General features: G+C 51.7%; 1 protein-coding gene across 2 annotated transcripts in view; it reads left to right on the top strand.

Moving 5' to 3' along the window:
* Window positions 1-17,830, top strand: part of ASIC2 (acid sensing ion channel subunit 2) — a 1,177,580-nt gene that overhangs the window by 1,084,459 nt on the left and 75,291 nt on the right. For both annotated transcript variants that reach the window (XM_075559255.1, XM_075559254.1), the window contains exon 2: window positions 57-207. In XM_075559255.1, coding sequence (XP_075415370.1) covers window positions 57-207 — 151 coding nt within the window. The remainder of the gene's footprint in view (window positions 1-56; window positions 208-17,830) is intronic.

Here is a 17,830-nt window from a genome sequence, read left to right as displayed (position 1 = left end):
TGGGGGCCCAGTCTGAAGTCACCCATGTGCTTCTCTCTCTCTCTTCTCTCCTTCAGGTGTTTACAAAATATGGGAAGTGTTACATGTTTAACTCAGGCGAGGATGGCAAACCTCTGCTTACCACGGTCAAGGGGGGGACAGGCAACGGGCTGGAGATCATGCTGGACATTCAGCAAGATGAGTACCTGCCCATCTGGGGAGAGACAGGTGAGCTGCACCCAGGGAGCAGGGATGCTGGGCACGGGGCGGTGGGGCAGGACTGACTCTGAAAGGCTGGTTTGGCTCAGGGCACGCTGCCTTGGCCCACGCGAAAATGACCCGCTTTCCCATCAAGGGTGGGTGACATGCAGGTCAGTGGCAACCATCTATCGCATGATTCATCTGGGGAAGGGGCAGGTGATGGGGCTGCGCAAAGTTAAGGCAAAGCGGCGGGGGGGAGGTGTTGGGGGAGATCAAAGACAAGGTTCGAAAGAAAAGATAAGGTTGGGCAGGTGAGTGGTTTGATTTCAAGCAAAAGGGAGGGATGGCCCAGCCTTCGCCTCTCCCCACCATCCTGAATACCCCAACCCAGCTGAGAAGACCCAGCAGCGAAACAATCAGGTGCCTGCCCGTACCGGGGGAAGGTGGAAGGATTGTGCAGTGTTGGAAAACCAAAGGGGGTGGACCCGGGGCCATGCTTGTCTGAGCCCTGGGGAACCCTTGTGGGCTGACCCTGAAATTAATGCCATCCGTGTATGTATGTGTTTATTTATTCTGCAAACTCTTCGTTAAGCCTTAAACTCCCGTAAACGGTGCCTTCAGTGAAGATATTAAGATGAAAAAGGCCGCATCCTCGCTCGAAGGCTAGTGGAAGACACAGAAAATTAGGGTCCCATGTGACAAGCTCCCCACAAGGCTGTGGAGGGACCAGCTCCCACGGAGAACAGAGCTGGGGCCTTGAGGGGGAGCTTCCTGGTGAATGGCGTCTTTGAATGGGTCTCGTAGAACCCCACGTGGCGGGAAGGGTAAAGATGGGTCCGTGAGCTGAAGCCATGAAGGTAAAGGAAGCGGGGAGTCAAGTCCACCCTGCGTGCAGGGAGAACGAGTTTAGGGAGGCAATGTCAGGAGTTGAGCCTCGGGCCGAAGGAGGAGTGGTAGTGAGAGAGGCTCCAGAGAGAGAAACCCCCAGTCGCTCACGTTGAAGCTGAAATGATGGTGGAGACCAAGCAGCCAAGCTCAGGTCCTTCTGGGGACACTACGCAGCCCCTCACCACATGCTGTCCCGACCCCACGAGCCTTGGGGTCCATTCTGGAAGTCTGCCTTCCTTCCCCATGCTTGCCTTCCCAGCTTCTGACTGCAAACCCCGGGTTCTCCCGCCACCACCACACACTCTCCTTCCTTCAAGAATCCCCCCATTGAGTAAGCACCCTGATGGGAGAGGTGACCGTGGCCATTGGCCTCAAGTTACTGTCACGGTGAAAGTACCCAATAAGTAAAGTAAGCACGGTCTTCCGTGGACTTCCTTACTAACTGGGGGTGAAACTGTTTCATGTGGTTTCAACACGTCAGACACTGTTCACTGCAGATTAGTAAGTAAGCACAGAGAAGCTCAGGTTTATCATGCATCCCTGGCGCTCTGTCCCTGTCAGGGACTGGAAATTTGGAAAAGGCTTTGGTTCTACAGGAAGGTGCCGTGGGGCTGGAGGCTGGGAGGGAGACAGATGCCAGGCAACCCTAAGCTCCTTAGCTTTGATGAGGTTAAAATTAAAAGTGAAGTTGTTCACAACAGATTAGTAAGCAAGCACAAGGAGACCCATGCTTACCTCAATGGTTGGGTAATGCGGCGCTGTCTATGAAAACATGAGCTGGCCACCACGTGGGGCTTCATAGGAATGCCTCCTGGCGGCTTACCTCAGCTCCCAGGACACTCCAAAGCCCCATCAGCGACCGGCTGAGGAGACACTTTGTGGACCATGTCCATGCTTCTCAACTAAGCACACCCTACTCACGCTGCCCCACACAGACCGATGAAGAGCGTTGGTATTCATGCCAAGCTCGGGAATCACCACGAGAGAGCCTATCTTTCTAGAACATTCCTGTGACCAGCCTATATGCCTTGTAACCTGTAAACATGCCTGGATCTAAGAGGTGGAGTCTTAGTCTTCAAAGAGTGGCCTCCCTTGCAGACACGAACGTATGTGTTTCATTAATCACCCATGGAACAGGAGTGAAATAAGAAATAAAATGAGTCCTAGCAACACAGCAGCCAAGACCAGAGCAGACATTAATGATGTTTTCCATGGTGACAGCGTCGTTTCCTAGGGCTGCCACAGACAGAGCCACAAGCAGGGAGTCTCACCGTCCAGAGGCCAGAATCCCACGATCGGGGAGTCCACTGCGCCATGTCTGAAAATGCTTCGGGTGAAGCCCTGCCTTGCCTCTTCCTAGCTTCACTGGTCCTTGGCTTGCATGTGCGTTGCTCTAATCAGTGCCTCTGTCTTTAAAGAGCAGGAGATTTCAAACACTGGGAAAGCCTGGTCAAACTAAATGAAGTACATTTATTCAATGCGGGGATTCTTTAATTTGATACCACCTGAATCTCCAAGACAGGAAGAGCGCATGTCGTGTTTATTTCCTGCATATCTTTAAGCATGGAAATCCTTTCTCCCCCAGCCCCCTGCCTCCCCAATGAAAGAGCTCACAAAATAGATTTTCCACCAAGCTGTCCTAAACTATAGTCGTGCGGATTTCAGGGCCAGAGTTTTCTCCAGGAAATTAAGTGGAAGACAGGTGGGAGGTTGTTAAAAATGAAACTCTGTGTAGATGCCTTGGAGTAAACTTCAAAGATGAAAGACATCAGCAGTGGGTGAGCCAGGTTGTACATGAGAGGCTCCTGGTTCAAACAAGCTTAGGCTTAAAAGGAGTTCTGTTGCTCCAGAATCCAAGGTAACTTCAACAACCAAACAGCAGGACAGCCAGGGATGCAGCCTCAGGGACAGCTGACACCAAGGGCTCACACACCCGTGGGCCTCTCACACCTCTGCCACGTCCTCTCTCTCAGACTCTCTTCCAGTTCCCTCTCACTGGAGAGAGGTGTGTGTGTGTGTGTGTGTGTGTGTGTGTGTGTGTGTGTGTGTGTGTGTGTGTGTTTCTACACACATGTATTTTTTTCACACGTAGCTCCCCAAAGATCCTGACTTTGATGTTTCACAAATCTATCACCAGTGAGAGAGGTCTCACTCACATTGATCTTCCGTTCAAATGGAAAGAAAATTGAAAACCATTTTTAAATGAAAAAAAAAACCACACAGGGAAGAGATCATTGGCCGAGCTACAGTCATGTGCCCATGCCTCAACCAATCAGCAGTGGCCAAGGAACTAGAAGGCCATCGTGACCCTGGCAGATTTGAAAGGAGTTCCCGATATAACTGCATGGGTCAGCGCGTCCTAGGAGGGTCCATGGTGGGGGTGGGAGTGTCCCGCCGGAGGACACAAGAATCAGTGTCCGGGTGCTCTTGGACAGTCTCAGAATCTAAACAGATGAGTTCAAAAGTGGGAAGAAGCACAATCACAGCCCGCTCCTCTTCATCTCCCTCTAGCCCTCATCACCCCTAATGCAAAATCCATTTTTTTGCACCATTACTAATCTCCGTAAGTCCTAGTGTTCAGGAAAGAAGAATTTAATATTGTATCAAAGTTATTTTTGAGCTAAGGAGTTGTTTTTAAGAGTCTGCGCTGGAAGAAGTCTGAAACTCTGGCTCAGTATCTCCTTGACTTCATCGCCTTCTACTGCCCCCATGGTTAATGTGTGAGTCCGGGTGGACCAGAGAAACAAAGCCACAGAAACTCATATGTGTATAAGAAAGAGTCTTATATAAAGGGTAATTGTACATTAAGGAAGCATCCCAACCCCGTCCAGTCCAAGACCACCAGTCTAATATCAACCCATAGGTCTGATACCAATCTATAAAGTCCTCTTTAGACTCACGAAACACATGCAATGATGCCAAATGCAGGAAGATCACAGGCCAATGGGTGGGAAGTCTTGTGATCCAGTGGTGTTGTAAGCATCTCAGCGCTGGCAGGCATCTCCACGTGGCTCCTCCAGTTCCCCGGGCACGGGGTAATTCTGCGTGGTGCCATGTGTCTTGTCAGTAGAGCGTCTCCAAGGGAGTGAGGCGAGAGAATGTGTCTCCCGCCTCCAAAGAGGAAAATATAGGAGTTCCCAGAATTCTCAGGAGAAGGCCACACCTATACAGAGGCCTCATTGGCTATGATCTGATTGACAGACTAGGCTCCACCCCTTCACTCTTAATCCTCTCAAGTCCCAAATTGACACCAGATGATGTAACTACCACCGTCCACTTAGCTATGGCCACAGTGTCCTTCCTGCTGCTCCTCGAGCATTCTAGGGACATTTCTCACTTCAGAGCACTTGCGTGTGCATTTCCCTTGGCATGGAAATCTCCTTCCTCGGATCTCTGCTTGGCTAATTGTTTCACAGAGAGGCAGTGGTGCTTTGATGGTGGGACTCGCGCGCGCCTTTCATTCTGGAGAGCCCGTTTCAATCCCAGCAACCGCGCCTCATTCGCAGCCACTACCCGTTTCTCAGTAGAGGCTTGTGTGTTGCTCTCATACTAAGTAGGTTTCAGCAGAGCTCTCAGACCAAGATGGATGAGGAGGAAAGGTCTGGTGATCTAATTCTATCTGGTTGTGAAACGGGTGGCCATGTGTCATGTAAATGCTCTGGCAGCTAACAACTATTGGCTCACCTCATCAGCTCTGCCCAAATACTGCCTGCTCATTGAAGCCCATCCTGACTCCTCAATTTAAAATCACCACCCCACTCCCACTCCTCATCCATCTGATTTTCCATTTCTCCATAACTCATATCACGTACTATTCATGTGTCACTACTACAGGCTCCTTAGAAGGGAAGACTTCAGCTCATTTATCTTGGACACATCCTCAGGACAGACCAGTCACTAGAAAGGGACATGATGTTTTGTAAAGTCAGGGGTCAGCAAATACGAGGGGAACCCCAAATGAGATGGACTGACCCAGTAGCCGGAGCAACGAACTCAAAGGTACTGAGGCTCATGACGGTGGTGCAGGGCCAGACAGCATTTAGTTGTTGAACGCAGGGTCGCCATGAGCTGATAGCCCAGCAACTAGCAATGAACACCAATGAGTCTTTCTCATGAGTTCTCCAATGGCCCTGCTAATTACATATTATAATCCCCATAGAAAGTGAGGCCCAGTGCTTCTCAAAAGTGCATACCTAGTTACATATTTAAACCAAGTTGAAAACCCGCTTCTGAACCCCAAGTAATGTTCCTCACATTAAACTTCTTTGAATTGTTCGCAATAGGTTTTACAGCACCGCCACGAGAATAGTTCAGGAAAGGGGTTCTGGTGTCATCTCTGGAGAGAACGAGCTATATGAGGATAAGGCTGGTGCAGGTCTCCTTTTGGGTCTTCTGGTTTGTAGGGTTTGGGTTCCTTGGGGGGTTTTGTTTGTTTGTTTGTTGTTGTTGTTCTTTTTGCTTTTTCAATGTGTTAGTTACATAATCTGTTGTCAACTTGAGACTTCAGAGTGAATGGGATAGAGTTTAGTCTGTCAATCAGGTCACAGCTCGATGACCTCATTTGGAGGCACTAAGGAGATAAATAGCTTGCTAGAGGTGGGACACATACTCTTTCTGCTTCATCTCCCTGTGAGACATTCCTGCTAACAGGATACATGGAACTACACTGATGACAGCCAGAGCCCTGGAGCTGGAGGGGCCATGTGGAGACCCACACCAGTGCTAAGATGCTTCCACCGCCACTGGATCCACAAGACTTCCCACCCGCTGGCCTGTGATATTCCTGCATTCAGTGTCATTGCATGTGTTGCATAAGTCTGAAGAGCAATTTAGAGATTGATATCAGACATATGGGCTAATATCAGACTTGCAGATTTGATCTGGACTGTACTGGGATGTGTTCTTAATATACAATTACTCTTATATATAACGCTCTCTGTTATACACACATGAATGTGCGTGAGTTTGTTTCTCTAGTCTACCCGGACTAACACATTCAATCACAAGGTCCTTATACTGAATGAAAGCTTTGGCACAATTCCATTATAGAAAGCAGGCAAAATGCAGAACTCCTCTGGTTCAGCTGAAGACGGGAAGCCGAAGACCCTGGTCTGCTTTCACCACTGCTCCCCTTGGCCATCCCTGGGGCTCCGGAACTCACACCTTGAATATCACCAGACTGGAGGCTACACTGATGGAATTTAATACACGGTTCTGTGCTCCTGTATAGCCCGTAAACCAACTCTAAGCACCTCTCCTTACCCCCTGGGATAGTAAGAGCCACGGAAGAGATTTCCACAGTGCTGCCTCTAGAGCCTCTACTGAGAAACGGGTAGTGGCTGGTAGTTGAGAAATCTGGTAATGCACAGAGCATTCACCAAACAACAACAAAATAGAAAAATCAAATCAAGCAAACTCAATGATGTCAAGTCGATCTCCACCCATAGAGCTGCTGCCGCTGTTTGCAAGGCTGTCCAACAGGAGCAGGCTGCCTCGTGCTGTCCCAACGGGCGGGCTCCAACTGCTGACCTCGGGTCAGCAACCAAGTGCTCAGCCATGGTGCCTCTGGGACTCCTGTTCCCTCCTCAAGCCACACTAAAAGGACAGTCAAGGTTTTGTTTGATTTTAAGGATGAACCAACAGGCACTCAAAAGGCAACCTTTTTGCTGGGTGCCGTCAAGTCAGTTGCCACCTATTATGACCCCATGGGACAGGGTGGAATTTCTCCATAGGGTTTCCTAGGCTGTAATTTCTACCTGTGTTCATGCAGAGCTTGTACATAGACCTAGAACACTACGAGGTGGTTTCAACGGGGCCTGTTGTGTCCTGTTAACATCGGAGAAGGTGTGTGTCCAAGTGGTTCCTTTCATGAAAAAGGGGAAGACCTTCAATGAGATGGATTGACACGGTGGCCACAGCAATGGGCTCATAGAGGCCATGGCAGCTCATAGTGACGTGTGACAGTGTGGAACTGCCCCGCGTGGCTTCCAGGGCTGGGGTCTGTACAAGCTCTGGTGACCAGGTCTTTTCTCCCTCGGAGCAGCCAGTGGGTTTCTGGGGCACACCTTCTGGTGATCAGCTGAGCACTGCCCACCTAGGAGCTCCCAAGGCAACAATGAACCGACGTCCAAACCAAACCCATGGTCATGGAGTCAATCCAGTCTCATAAAAACCCTATATAAAAACCCTCCAACTGTACCTCTTTACAGGGGCAGAGAGCCTCATATTTCCCCCAAAGAGCTGCTGCATGACTTTGAACCATCAGCCTTACTGTCATCAGTCCGATACTTGCCCAAGGTGCAAATTTTTGGATGATTGGCATGTAAATTGACTGTGTGGCATCTGTCTGGGCAGGCCAGATCAGGGCCTGTGGTGGGGAAGGGTAAAAGCCAAAGCAGTTCTAACCACTGAGTCTTCAGAAAGGATTAGGAATTGGAGGCATCAGATACTGCTGAAGAGTGGGGCGAGCATAAAAGTCTATAAAGAGCCCTTAGGTCCCCAGATGCCCTCTGTCAGACAAGCAATGGCCCGAAGCAGCAGACAAGTACTATTCCTCATCCCAGCCAGAGACAGACCTGCTCACTGGGCTTGTGGCCAGGCACAGCTAAAGGAACGGATGAGGCACTGCCCAGGAAAAAGGAGATGGGTTGAGATTGCTTATTACACAGTGAGACCTCCAAGCCAGGCTTAACTGTTCCACCCTTCCCCAGTCAGAACTTTGTAACATCTCTTCCTGGAGAAACCAAGAAATTACAGGAGAAAGACCCTCACATAATGACAGTCGGGAGTCTCCAAGCCAAACAACCTAGTTAGACCCTGTGGAGACACTAGCTCACTCAGGAGGCCAAGCAAACAAGCCAACAAAAAAACGGAACCAAAGAGGATTAGCAATGTCTCACAGAGGGATCAGTAGTACGACACGGGTGGGATGTAAACAACATTTACATCATCCTCATCATGTCAGAGAGTTGGACCGGGGACCAAAATAGCCTCTAACTACATCTGGAGATAGAAGGAAGGGAGGTAGGATGGGCCCCTTTGCATCAGAGGACTAAATCCTCATCTTCCTTAATGGAAACTCTGGTAGTTCCATCACAGCTTGATGACCTCATTTGGAGGTGAGACAAATAGCTCACTGGAGGCCAGACATACACAATCTCTGCTTCGACTCTCTGCTTCGTCTTCCTGTTGACAAGCCACCTGGAACTACGCTGATGGAGCCAGAGCCCTGGAGGTGGAGGAGCCACGTGGAGACCCGTGCCAACACTGGGATGCTTTCACCACCACTGCATCCACAAGGCTTTCCACCTACTGGCCTGTGAGCTTTCTGCATTCGGCGTCATTGCTTGTGTTGCGTGCCTCTGAAAAGTCATAGAAGGTCGGCTAAAAAGAAGGCCCTCAATGAGATGGATGGACCCGTGGCTGCAATAATGGGCTCAAGCAGAACAACCGTGCGATGTTTTGTTCTGTCAGCCACGGTCACCGTGAGTGGAAAGTGACTGGACAGCGCCTGGCAATAGTCACACGTCTCGGAGCTGGGTTCTGTTCTTGGTCAAAGCACCCTATGCACAGCCACCACCCACAAAGTCAGGAAGGCTTTGTTTCTCTATGATACTCAACGGGTTTCAGACCAACATGGACGAGACAGAAAGGCCTGGTGACCTGCTACAGAAAGTCAGCCAATGAAAGCCGCAGGAATCACACCTGTCCCTTCCAGGTCCCATCATGCGGATGGTGCAGGACTGGGCAGCTTTCTCTCGGCTACGCTGGACGTCGCCACGGGCCAGGACTGGCAAGGACTACAGACATGTTTTACCCTCAAGAAAAAGCTGTCAACCGATGTCCATGCAAGCATGAGAGTAAATGGTAGCAAAGAAGAAAAAGAAACAAAAACAAACAGCCCCAACCATTGAGAGTCTTTCTTGGACTCTGGGAGTGGGGAGAGGTGAAGCAGAAAGCGGCTGTTTCTCATCAGAAGCCTTGAGGTGCCATTTGGCTTTCAAAATTATGTACATATCTTGCTTTGATAAAAATTTGATAAAAGTTAAATTAAAATTAATCATGAATGTTCAGCGTAGCTGGAGAGCCTGAGGAGCAATCAAGGGTAGCGTTTTCTACCTCCCATCACAAGCAAGAGTGGATGATGATGTTCTTGCTTCGGTTTGCTCCACTGTCTCTGCTCTCAGGAAGAACCCTTGTCAAGCTGCCAGGAGCCGAGGACCTCCCAAAACGAGAGGAGCAGATTCTGGAAGTTTGGAGCGCAGCGACATGCAACAGCTAGCTTGGGGGGCTAAGCTCTCTCTCAGATGAGACTTGGTGGCAGCGGGGAGGAGAGGGTCTCCCCAGATGCCCAAATAGCCTGAAAAAATGATAGCATGAATCAGAAGCACGGTAGGGGGCAGGCTTCTATGCAGAGAGCAGCAGCCCGCCTCCCATCATTCTGGGGAGACCTGCTTTCAGCTAAGTGCTTGCAGAAATATGAGGGCCTACAAGGCTTCGTGAGAAAGTGCTACTATCTCTCCATTCTGGTTTTCCCACCAACTTTTTGAAGTGCCTTCATAGACGTGCTCTGCAAGGCGTCCCATCGCTGCCAGGCCACCCTCTCCAAGAACATGTAGGAAGCGATGGAGCAGTCCCGCCATCAGAGCGCGTGTCCTCTCATCGAAGATAGCTCTTTATTGAGTATCTGCAATGCACCAGACACTCCGTGATACAGAGACCAAGCTCCCCGTCCAGGTCTTCCAAGAGTTCACCATCCAAAATGGATGGGCCAATGGGCTCGAGCAGAACTCCATTTGCAGGGACGGCCCAGGAAGGGGTGGTTGCTTCCTTCTGTTGCACACAGGCTGCGAGTCGGAGCCACCTCGAGGCCACCTGACAACAGCAATAACAGCGCACCATCTTGGTGACGGTCGGCGTCTTTGTTGTTGTGGTCGTGGCGTCAGGCCATCTCATTATGGCTTCTCCCCCTCTTTTGCTGGTCCTCCACTCTACCAAATGTCACGTCCTTCTCGAGCAATTGCTTTCTCCGGATACTGCCACCAAAAGAACTGAGTCAAAACCTCAGACAGTATGTGATCTGTAATCCGCAGGATTTTCGTTGACTAATTTCCAAAAGTAGACCACTAGTCCTAGTGTCGTATAGTCTGGAAGCTCCGTGGAATTCTATCCACTATGGGTGACCCTGCTGGCATTTGAATTACCAGTGGTACTGGGTTAGTCTGGGTTGGCTAGAGAAACAAATCCAGAGACACTCATATGTGTATGAGAGAGCTTTATATCAAAGACTAATTATATGTGAAGAAAACATCTCAGCCCAGTCCAGATCAAGTCTATAAATCTGATATTAGCCCATATGTCTGAAACCAGTCTATAAATTCCTCTTCAGTCTCCACAACACATGCAATGACACTGAATTCAGGAAGATCACAGGCCAGTGGGTGGAAAGTCTTGTGGGTCCAGTGGTGGTGGAAGCATCTCAGCGGCTGGCATGGGACTCCACGTGGCTCCTCCAGCTCCAAGGCTCTGGCTCCAACAGCATAGCTCCATGTGGCTTGTCACCAGGAATGTAAAGCAGAGATAGTGTGTCCCACCTCCAGGGAGGAAGACAGGAGTTCCCAGAATCCTCAGGAGAAAGCCATATCCACACAGAGGCGTGACTGGCTATGACCTGATTCACAGGCTAGACTCCACCCTTTCACTCGAGTTGACAGGAGATTATGAAACTGCCACAGGTACCGCTTATCCATCATGACATCCTAGAAGCACACACGTGTCCACAGCATGATGCACAGCTAGGTAGGCGGTGGTGGGAGTGGTAGTAGCCATGGTTGTGGTAGATGGTAACTTTCCTATGAAGTGTATCAGAATGGCAGGCACCACAGTCCAGTTGGGAGCTTTGAACCAATAAGGATCACTGAGTGCCGTGCTAGATGGAAGGCAGATGGAGCGCAACGGGGAGCGCAGAAGGGAAGAAATGGGAGTAGGGCTTTCAGATGCACTTTAGTACAAGGCTCAGCCCATTTGCCATGTTGCTGCGAGTTACAGTCCAATGCCCATGGTGACGGAGACCATGGGGCTGTGAAATCCCAGGAAGAGAGAGGACTCTTCAGAGCAAAGGCCAGGAGCAGGTGTGGTATTTGCATCGGAGGATGAAGCCTAGAACTAGAGAGGTAGACAAAGGCCGAACCAGCAGGGACTTGGTCTATTCTGCTCAAGAACACAGATATTGTGCCGTAAGTCCCGCTGCCCCCGGTGCGGTCCTCAGACAGCAGCATCCACCTCACCTGAGAGCCCCCACCTCAGTTCTGCACTGCCGCTGCGCCGCCAGGTGATTCATCAGCACATTCACGTGTGGAGAGCACTCCTGTAGACAAGTTTCCCGGTCGCTCGGAAATGCAAGGGTACACCTGCACATCAGAATACTTCTCAGGCATCAGCACGTGTGAACACTGTCCTGCTTCTTCACATTCACGGGTTGAGAACCTATCCTGTATACGAAAGCTGCTGTGAAATCAGCCACGACGTGCGTGACTTCAAATTCTATAATCCCATCACAATTTATATATACGAGCGGTTCAGCAATCTGGTTGTACCTAACTTCCGCAGCCAGTGTGTATAAACAGGGTCCTTATAAATGGATTCTTAATCATCCACTGACTTTCCTAATCATCTCAGAGATGCGGCATGGCCTGCCGTCTTTTCAAGGGTGGTGTCTCCGGCACATGGGCCGCCCACGCAGATGCCTCAGCCTTCTTATCAAATGATTTATCATCTCCGGGCCTGAATGCACTTGGGAAACTCAAGTCTTTAACGAATCGTTGGGATAAATCTCTTTTTAATGAGGCCAGACCCATCTCTAGACACAGCGCCTTCACTCCTGTAAATGCCGTAAACGTGCTGCTAAGTAGGAAGGTGTGAAGTGCAGTCGCATTTCTGTCGCATAACGAAGTGCTCACACTGGCTCCCTCCCTCCGCCTGGATACAGAGCTCCTTGTTGTCATTACATGCCATCCAGTTGGTTCCCACTCATCGCTACCCTCTGCCACCTATGCCCAAAAGAAGGAACCACCGCCCGGCCCTGTGAGGGCGCCATCCGCACAATTGTTCTTACGTTTGAGTTCCTCGTTTCAACCACTGTGTGGGGCCCTCTCGTCGAGGGCCTCCTCTTTTTCACTGTCCCCCCCTCCCCTTTACCAGCTCTGACCTCCTTCTCCAGGGACGGTCTCTCCTGATGACATGCCTGGATGCCTGGAGTGCTTCGATGATGAGATGAGGACACCTTGCTTCTCAGGAGCAGTCTGGCTGCGCTTCTTGGAAGGCCGACGGGTTTGTGCTCTGGCCAGGCCGTGGTCCTCTCAGCATTCCTCACCGGCACCACAGTCCGGGTGCTTCGATTCTTCCGTCGTCGATGTCCAGCTTCCGCGTGCCTACGAGGAGATGGGAAACACCAGGGCTTGGGTCAGACGCTCCTTAGCCCTCAAAGGGACATCCTTGCTGACCATCACTTTAATGAGGTCTGTTACCGCAGCTGTGCCCACCGGCGCCGCTCCTGACTGCTGCTGCTGCCAGCCGCGTGGATGTGGATGCAGGGCAGAGGAAGCCCCTGACAACGCCCATCTTTTCTCCAGTTGGTACCATGTTACCAACGGGTCTAGTTGGGAGATACAGAACTATCCACCCTCGAAGGGCTCTTACCTGTCTTCTGTCCTCTACACCTTGTCCGTATCCCTTGATGTAGATGGGACCGCTCTGATCCCGCCCCCTTAACAGGTGCTGCCTGCAGGTTCTCTGAGAAATTGACTAACTTCCTGCGAGTGATGGGGATTGGACGTGGGACTTGAAAGAAGTTTCTCTGGGGACCCACTGGTTCAGCAAAGTATACCGCGCGCCTTGGGACTTCTTAACCAACGCCCAGCTGTCATCAGGTCATGCCAACTTGTCTAGCCCGATGTGTCCGAGTAGGATGCCCCCTGGGGCCCTCGAGGGATGGGTTTTCAGAACTGAGAGATGAGGCTTGGTGAGGGGCGGGGCAGAGAAGGAGGCCAGCACAGCACGCTGTTGCCCGTCCAGCTAAGCGGCAACTTGCAGATCCTTTAGGAAGAGCCGCCTCTTCCAACTTGATGCGAGCGGCTACACGGTCCCTTGGATACAGAAAAAGAGGGCTACACGGCCCCTTGGATACAGAAAAAGAGCGGCTACACGGCCCCTTGGATACAGAAAAAGACTCCTCCATGCTGACGTTTGAAACAAGGTGCGCTGAGGCGCATTGAATTGTCCCTTCCAGATTATACGTCCACCTCAACTCTGGCTACCTGTGATCGCGACCTAATTTAGAAGTAGGGTCTCGGAAGGTGTCCTTAGTTAACAGGAGGTCATGCCAGAGCAGGGGGGTGGGGTGGGAGGGGTCCTAACCTGGCCCGAGTGGTGTCCCATGGAGGAGGAGAAGAGACACAGAGACAGGAGGAAGGCAGTAGGTGGGGACCAGTGGCATTAAACTGCAGCAGCCTGGGCTAGCAGATGCCACGAGGGTGGAGAAGAGCACATCATCTCAAGCCTTAGGGGAAAATGGTCCTGCTGACACTGTACCCTCCAGGACTGTGAGATGGTCAAACGCCTCTTCTCATAAACCTCCCAACGCCAACCCAAACCGCTGCCAAGTCTATCCCAACCTCCAGCAAGCACTTCCAAGGCCAGACATCTTTATGGAACTGGTTACATCTTTATGGAATTGGTTACATCTTTATGGAATTGGTTACATCTTTATGGAACTGGTTACATCTTTATGGAACTGGTTACATCTTTATGGAACGGGTTACATCTTTATGAAATTGGTTAGCTTCATCTTTCCCCTGACGAGAAGCTGGGGGGGTTGATCTGCCAACCTTTCAGTCCAGTGCTTACAGGGCAGCACCCCCAGGCCTCCTGTCAAGCTCCCACTTAGTGATGTTTTGTTAGGCAGCGCCAAGACCCTTCCCCCACTGTGAGCCGGGTCGTGTGGCTGGTCTGTCTCCCACCATCTTCTCTCAAGTCATCTATGGGCAAAAGCAGCGGGCACACTGCTGCTAACCAAAGAGCTGCTGCCAGCGTGCACCCCTGCCCCCTGAGACTCCTCAGACGCCAGGAACAAAATGGTTAGCAGTTGCTAAGTGGGAAACCTATCTGCCCTGTAAGCCTTCCCCCAGTGCACAATAAAACGTTAAAGACAAGAAGAAAGGAGTCGGCATGGCTTGATGCTGGGAGATGTACCCAATTTGGATCACATTGCTGTGTGATCTTTTGGTGGAATTAGATCAAAGGAAGTAAAAAAAATAAAATACAAAACGTTTTAAGCTGCCTTGTTAAAAGGAGAAAAGCTTTCTACTCCAGTAAAGAGATACAGTCTCGGAAACCCACAGGGGCAGTCGCTGTGAGTCGGCATCGACTTGATGGCAGTGAATTGGTTTGGTTTGTTTGGTTTGGTTTTGCTCTTTCGAAGAGGAGGAAGAAAAGCCTGGTGATCTTCTAAAACCATCCATTGAGGGTCCTGGGGGACCCTGTGCGGCGGAGTAGAACTGATGGCCACTGGCTAGCCCAGCCCCTGTCATAAAGCCAGTTTCCTTCAACACGAGATTGCCTCTGAGCAGCGCCCCTCCTGCCTTCGCCTAGAAAACCCCTCCGGCCTTTCTGAGATGCCCCTCTAAGTATTTTCTGGGTGCGTTTCCTGTCATTTGCAAAGATTAAAGATTTTAAGCTGCTTTTGTCTCGAAGTACTTTCCCTGCCCCATGATGCATTCTGCCCGTGGCACAAGCAGAAAGCACCCCATAGGCAGGCCTCGCCTGGGCCCTGGCAGGTGCTTTCTGGGTTACTGTCGGGGCCAGCTTCTCGGATATGCGAGGGGCCCTGCACTCCGAAGGACGCTTGGTTTAAATGCTCCGCTGTCGCCATCTTGAAATCCTGATTGTTTAACGAGGGGTCCTTTCTATCCATCCAAAACTGCTCTTGCTGCGGGTGGCCCTGGACTCAGTGCCAGTGCCCGGTGCCATCGCCCTGTGTGTGGAGTAGATCGGCCCATGGGACTTTCAAAGCTGTGATCTCTCACAAGAGGCTCGCCTCGCCCACCTCCAGGGCACCTCGGGGTGAGTTCAAACCACCAACCTTTCAATAGGGGGCAGTTGAGTGCTTACCCATCTGTGCCCTTCCCCCATTTTACACAGGGACCCTCCCCGCTTATGGTTGCCGCTGCTGCTGGCCTGATGTGGTTCGGTTCACCTGCTCCACAGGGACACGGCCGCAGTGCACCTGAGATTAGGGAAGCAGCCTGTGGCTGGGCTGCGGGTGCTGCTATGTCTCAGGCCAGCATCCAGTGGCCCGTCAGATGGCAAAGGACAGCAGGCCCAGCAAAGGCCATGTCCTGGTTTGTTTCCTCCTCAGCAAATAGGTCTGCCCAGTGTCAGACACTGTGCTAAGGACCTCTGGAGATAGAAGCCCAAAAACCCAAACTCTCTGCCACCGAATCGAAGCCAACTCAGCAACCCTGTAGGACAGGGGAGACTTGCCCCGCTGTGTTTCCAAAACTGTAACGCTCAATGGTAGTAGGAGGCCCCACCTGTCTCTCATGGAGCGGCTGGTGGTATCAAACTACCGACCTTTCGCATCGCAGCCCAACATGTAAGGGACTGGGAATGGCAGTCTCCATTCAGGGTCTGGTGGAGGAGCCCTGTATCACTTGCCCTGTTCTGTGCGGGCTGGGCTCTGCTCACAGCGGTGCTCCAGAACTGGTCTGCCCAGTCCCCTTGCCAGCTAGCCACACACGGTGGCTATTTCCACTCACGTGGAATTGATAAAAGTGAAATGGGATTTAGAATTCCACGTCTCGGTTGCCCCTGGTGACACTTGGTGGGATCAGTGCCAATGACAGAACGCTTCCATCCTCCTGCAATGCTGCGGGAGCCCCTGGGTAGCGCAGATGTTAAGGGCTGGACTGTGAGCTGAAAGATCGCCGGTTCAAGTCCCTCCCTGAGTCACCACAGATGACAGGCTGAAGATGGTACTCCACCAAAAGCGGCCATCGAAAGCCCTGTGGAGCAGAGTTCTACGCAGCAAGCGTGAGGCCACCAGGCGTGGGATGGGCCTGGCGGGAATGCTCCCTTGCACTGCGCTGTTCTAAGGACAACTGGAGCTTTCTCCGCCACCCCCTCCTCCTCCTGTCATCCACCTGCTGGACGGCAGAGGAGGATTTCCTTAACCACTGTGTTCTCTGCCACCGCTGCTGCTGCCGCCCCTGGGCTGAGCTTCCAGAGCCCCCCTGAATCCTAGTCCCAACCCCTCTGCCGTGCCTCTTATTCGAAGCATTTAGGCACAAAAGATTCATTTTCCATATCTCCCATCATCCACAGGCCCATCTCACTGCACGGTTCCCTAAGCTCGGTGATGCAGCGGGCACACGCCTTCAAGTAGCCCTGGCATCCAAGTGCTGGAAACTCTCCCCTCCCCTCCCTCGACTGCCTTAGCATGCTTTCAGCCCATCCAAGCTCTGAAACGCCCACAGCATTCGGCGGCACTCACTCTCCCAGCCCCAGCCTCTTCTCCAGGCGCCTTGCTCTCTCCTCAACCCACTCCCCACACCCCCTGCCCCAAGCTTTGGAAAACAGCACTGAAAGCCTCACCTCCCAAGCCCTGGCTTCTGGCTGAGTTCTTCCCCTCCTGCAGCTGTCTTCCCCTCCTGCAGCTGTCCTCCCCTCCTGCAGCTGTCCTCCCCTCCCCCTCCTGCAGCTGTCTTCCCCCTCCTGCAGCTGTCCTCCCCCCTCCAGCAGCTGTCTTCCCCCTCCTGCAGCTGTCCTCCCCCCCTCCTGCAGCTGTCCTCCCCTCCCCCTCCTGCAGCTGTCCTCCCCCTCCAAACCTTCTTAAGGTCTACCTGTGGGCCAGACCCTGTACTTGGCACGGGGTACACTGGGGTGAGCAAGGAAGGGTCTCTCTCTCTGGGAGGCATGGCATGGTTGGGGGTGTTGGCCTTTCTGATGGGCAATGCAGCGGTGCACACTGGTGGTGGTTGCACAGCTTGGCCGATGTAACGGGTGGCAATCAATCGTTCACAGGAGGAGGGTGAAACCGGCAAACGTGTTATGGGGAGACTTCAAAGGGTTTGTGGGAAAATGGGATTCACAGAGACGGGAATTTTCTGTGGGATTTTGAAGCCCCCATATATATGTGTGTGTGATGTATACACACATGTACATGTATACATACATAACCCCGTATATGTATAAGCCCTTATCTAGATGATATATCTACATACATACTTGCCCATTCACAAGTACATGAGGCTTGATTCACAAATCCCTCGGTAAGTCATTCAATGGGCAGTTCCCCGAGCACCTGCTATGGATTTGGCCCAGCGTAGACCGTACAGATCCAGAGGTAAAGGTTTTGGGCTCAGGCTGCTCCAGTCTGGTGTCTAGCACAGAATTACCACCCAGAGCAGTGTGGCTGTCAGGCGGCTATGGAGGGTCCAACAGGGAAAAGTGAAGGAGTTGCTTTGGGTGGGGCTGGGGATTGAGTCTCCTCAATGTGCAAGGAGACGATCCAGTGGGCAAGACGGAAAGGTATTGCAGGCAGAAGGAGACACGGGTGCAGATGTGCAGAGCAGAGAACCACAGCAGCGACCAGTCTGGGCAGCCCTGCGTGGCTGGACCTTACCATACCGGGGACATCCCAGAGGAAGGCTGGAGCAGGGGTAGGTTAAGTGACACACATTGCATATTGGAAAGTCTATTCTGTCGG

The sequence above is a fragment of the Tenrec ecaudatus genome, chromosome 10, assembly GCF_050624435.1.
Source record: "Tenrec ecaudatus isolate mTenEca1 chromosome 10, mTenEca1.hap1, whole genome shotgun sequence".
Lineage (NCBI taxonomy): Eukaryota > Metazoa > Chordata > Mammalia > Afrosoricida > Tenrecidae > Tenrec > Tenrec ecaudatus.
Note: the sequence above shows the minus strand (reverse complement) of the source record. Positions and strands in the feature narration are given on the sequence as shown.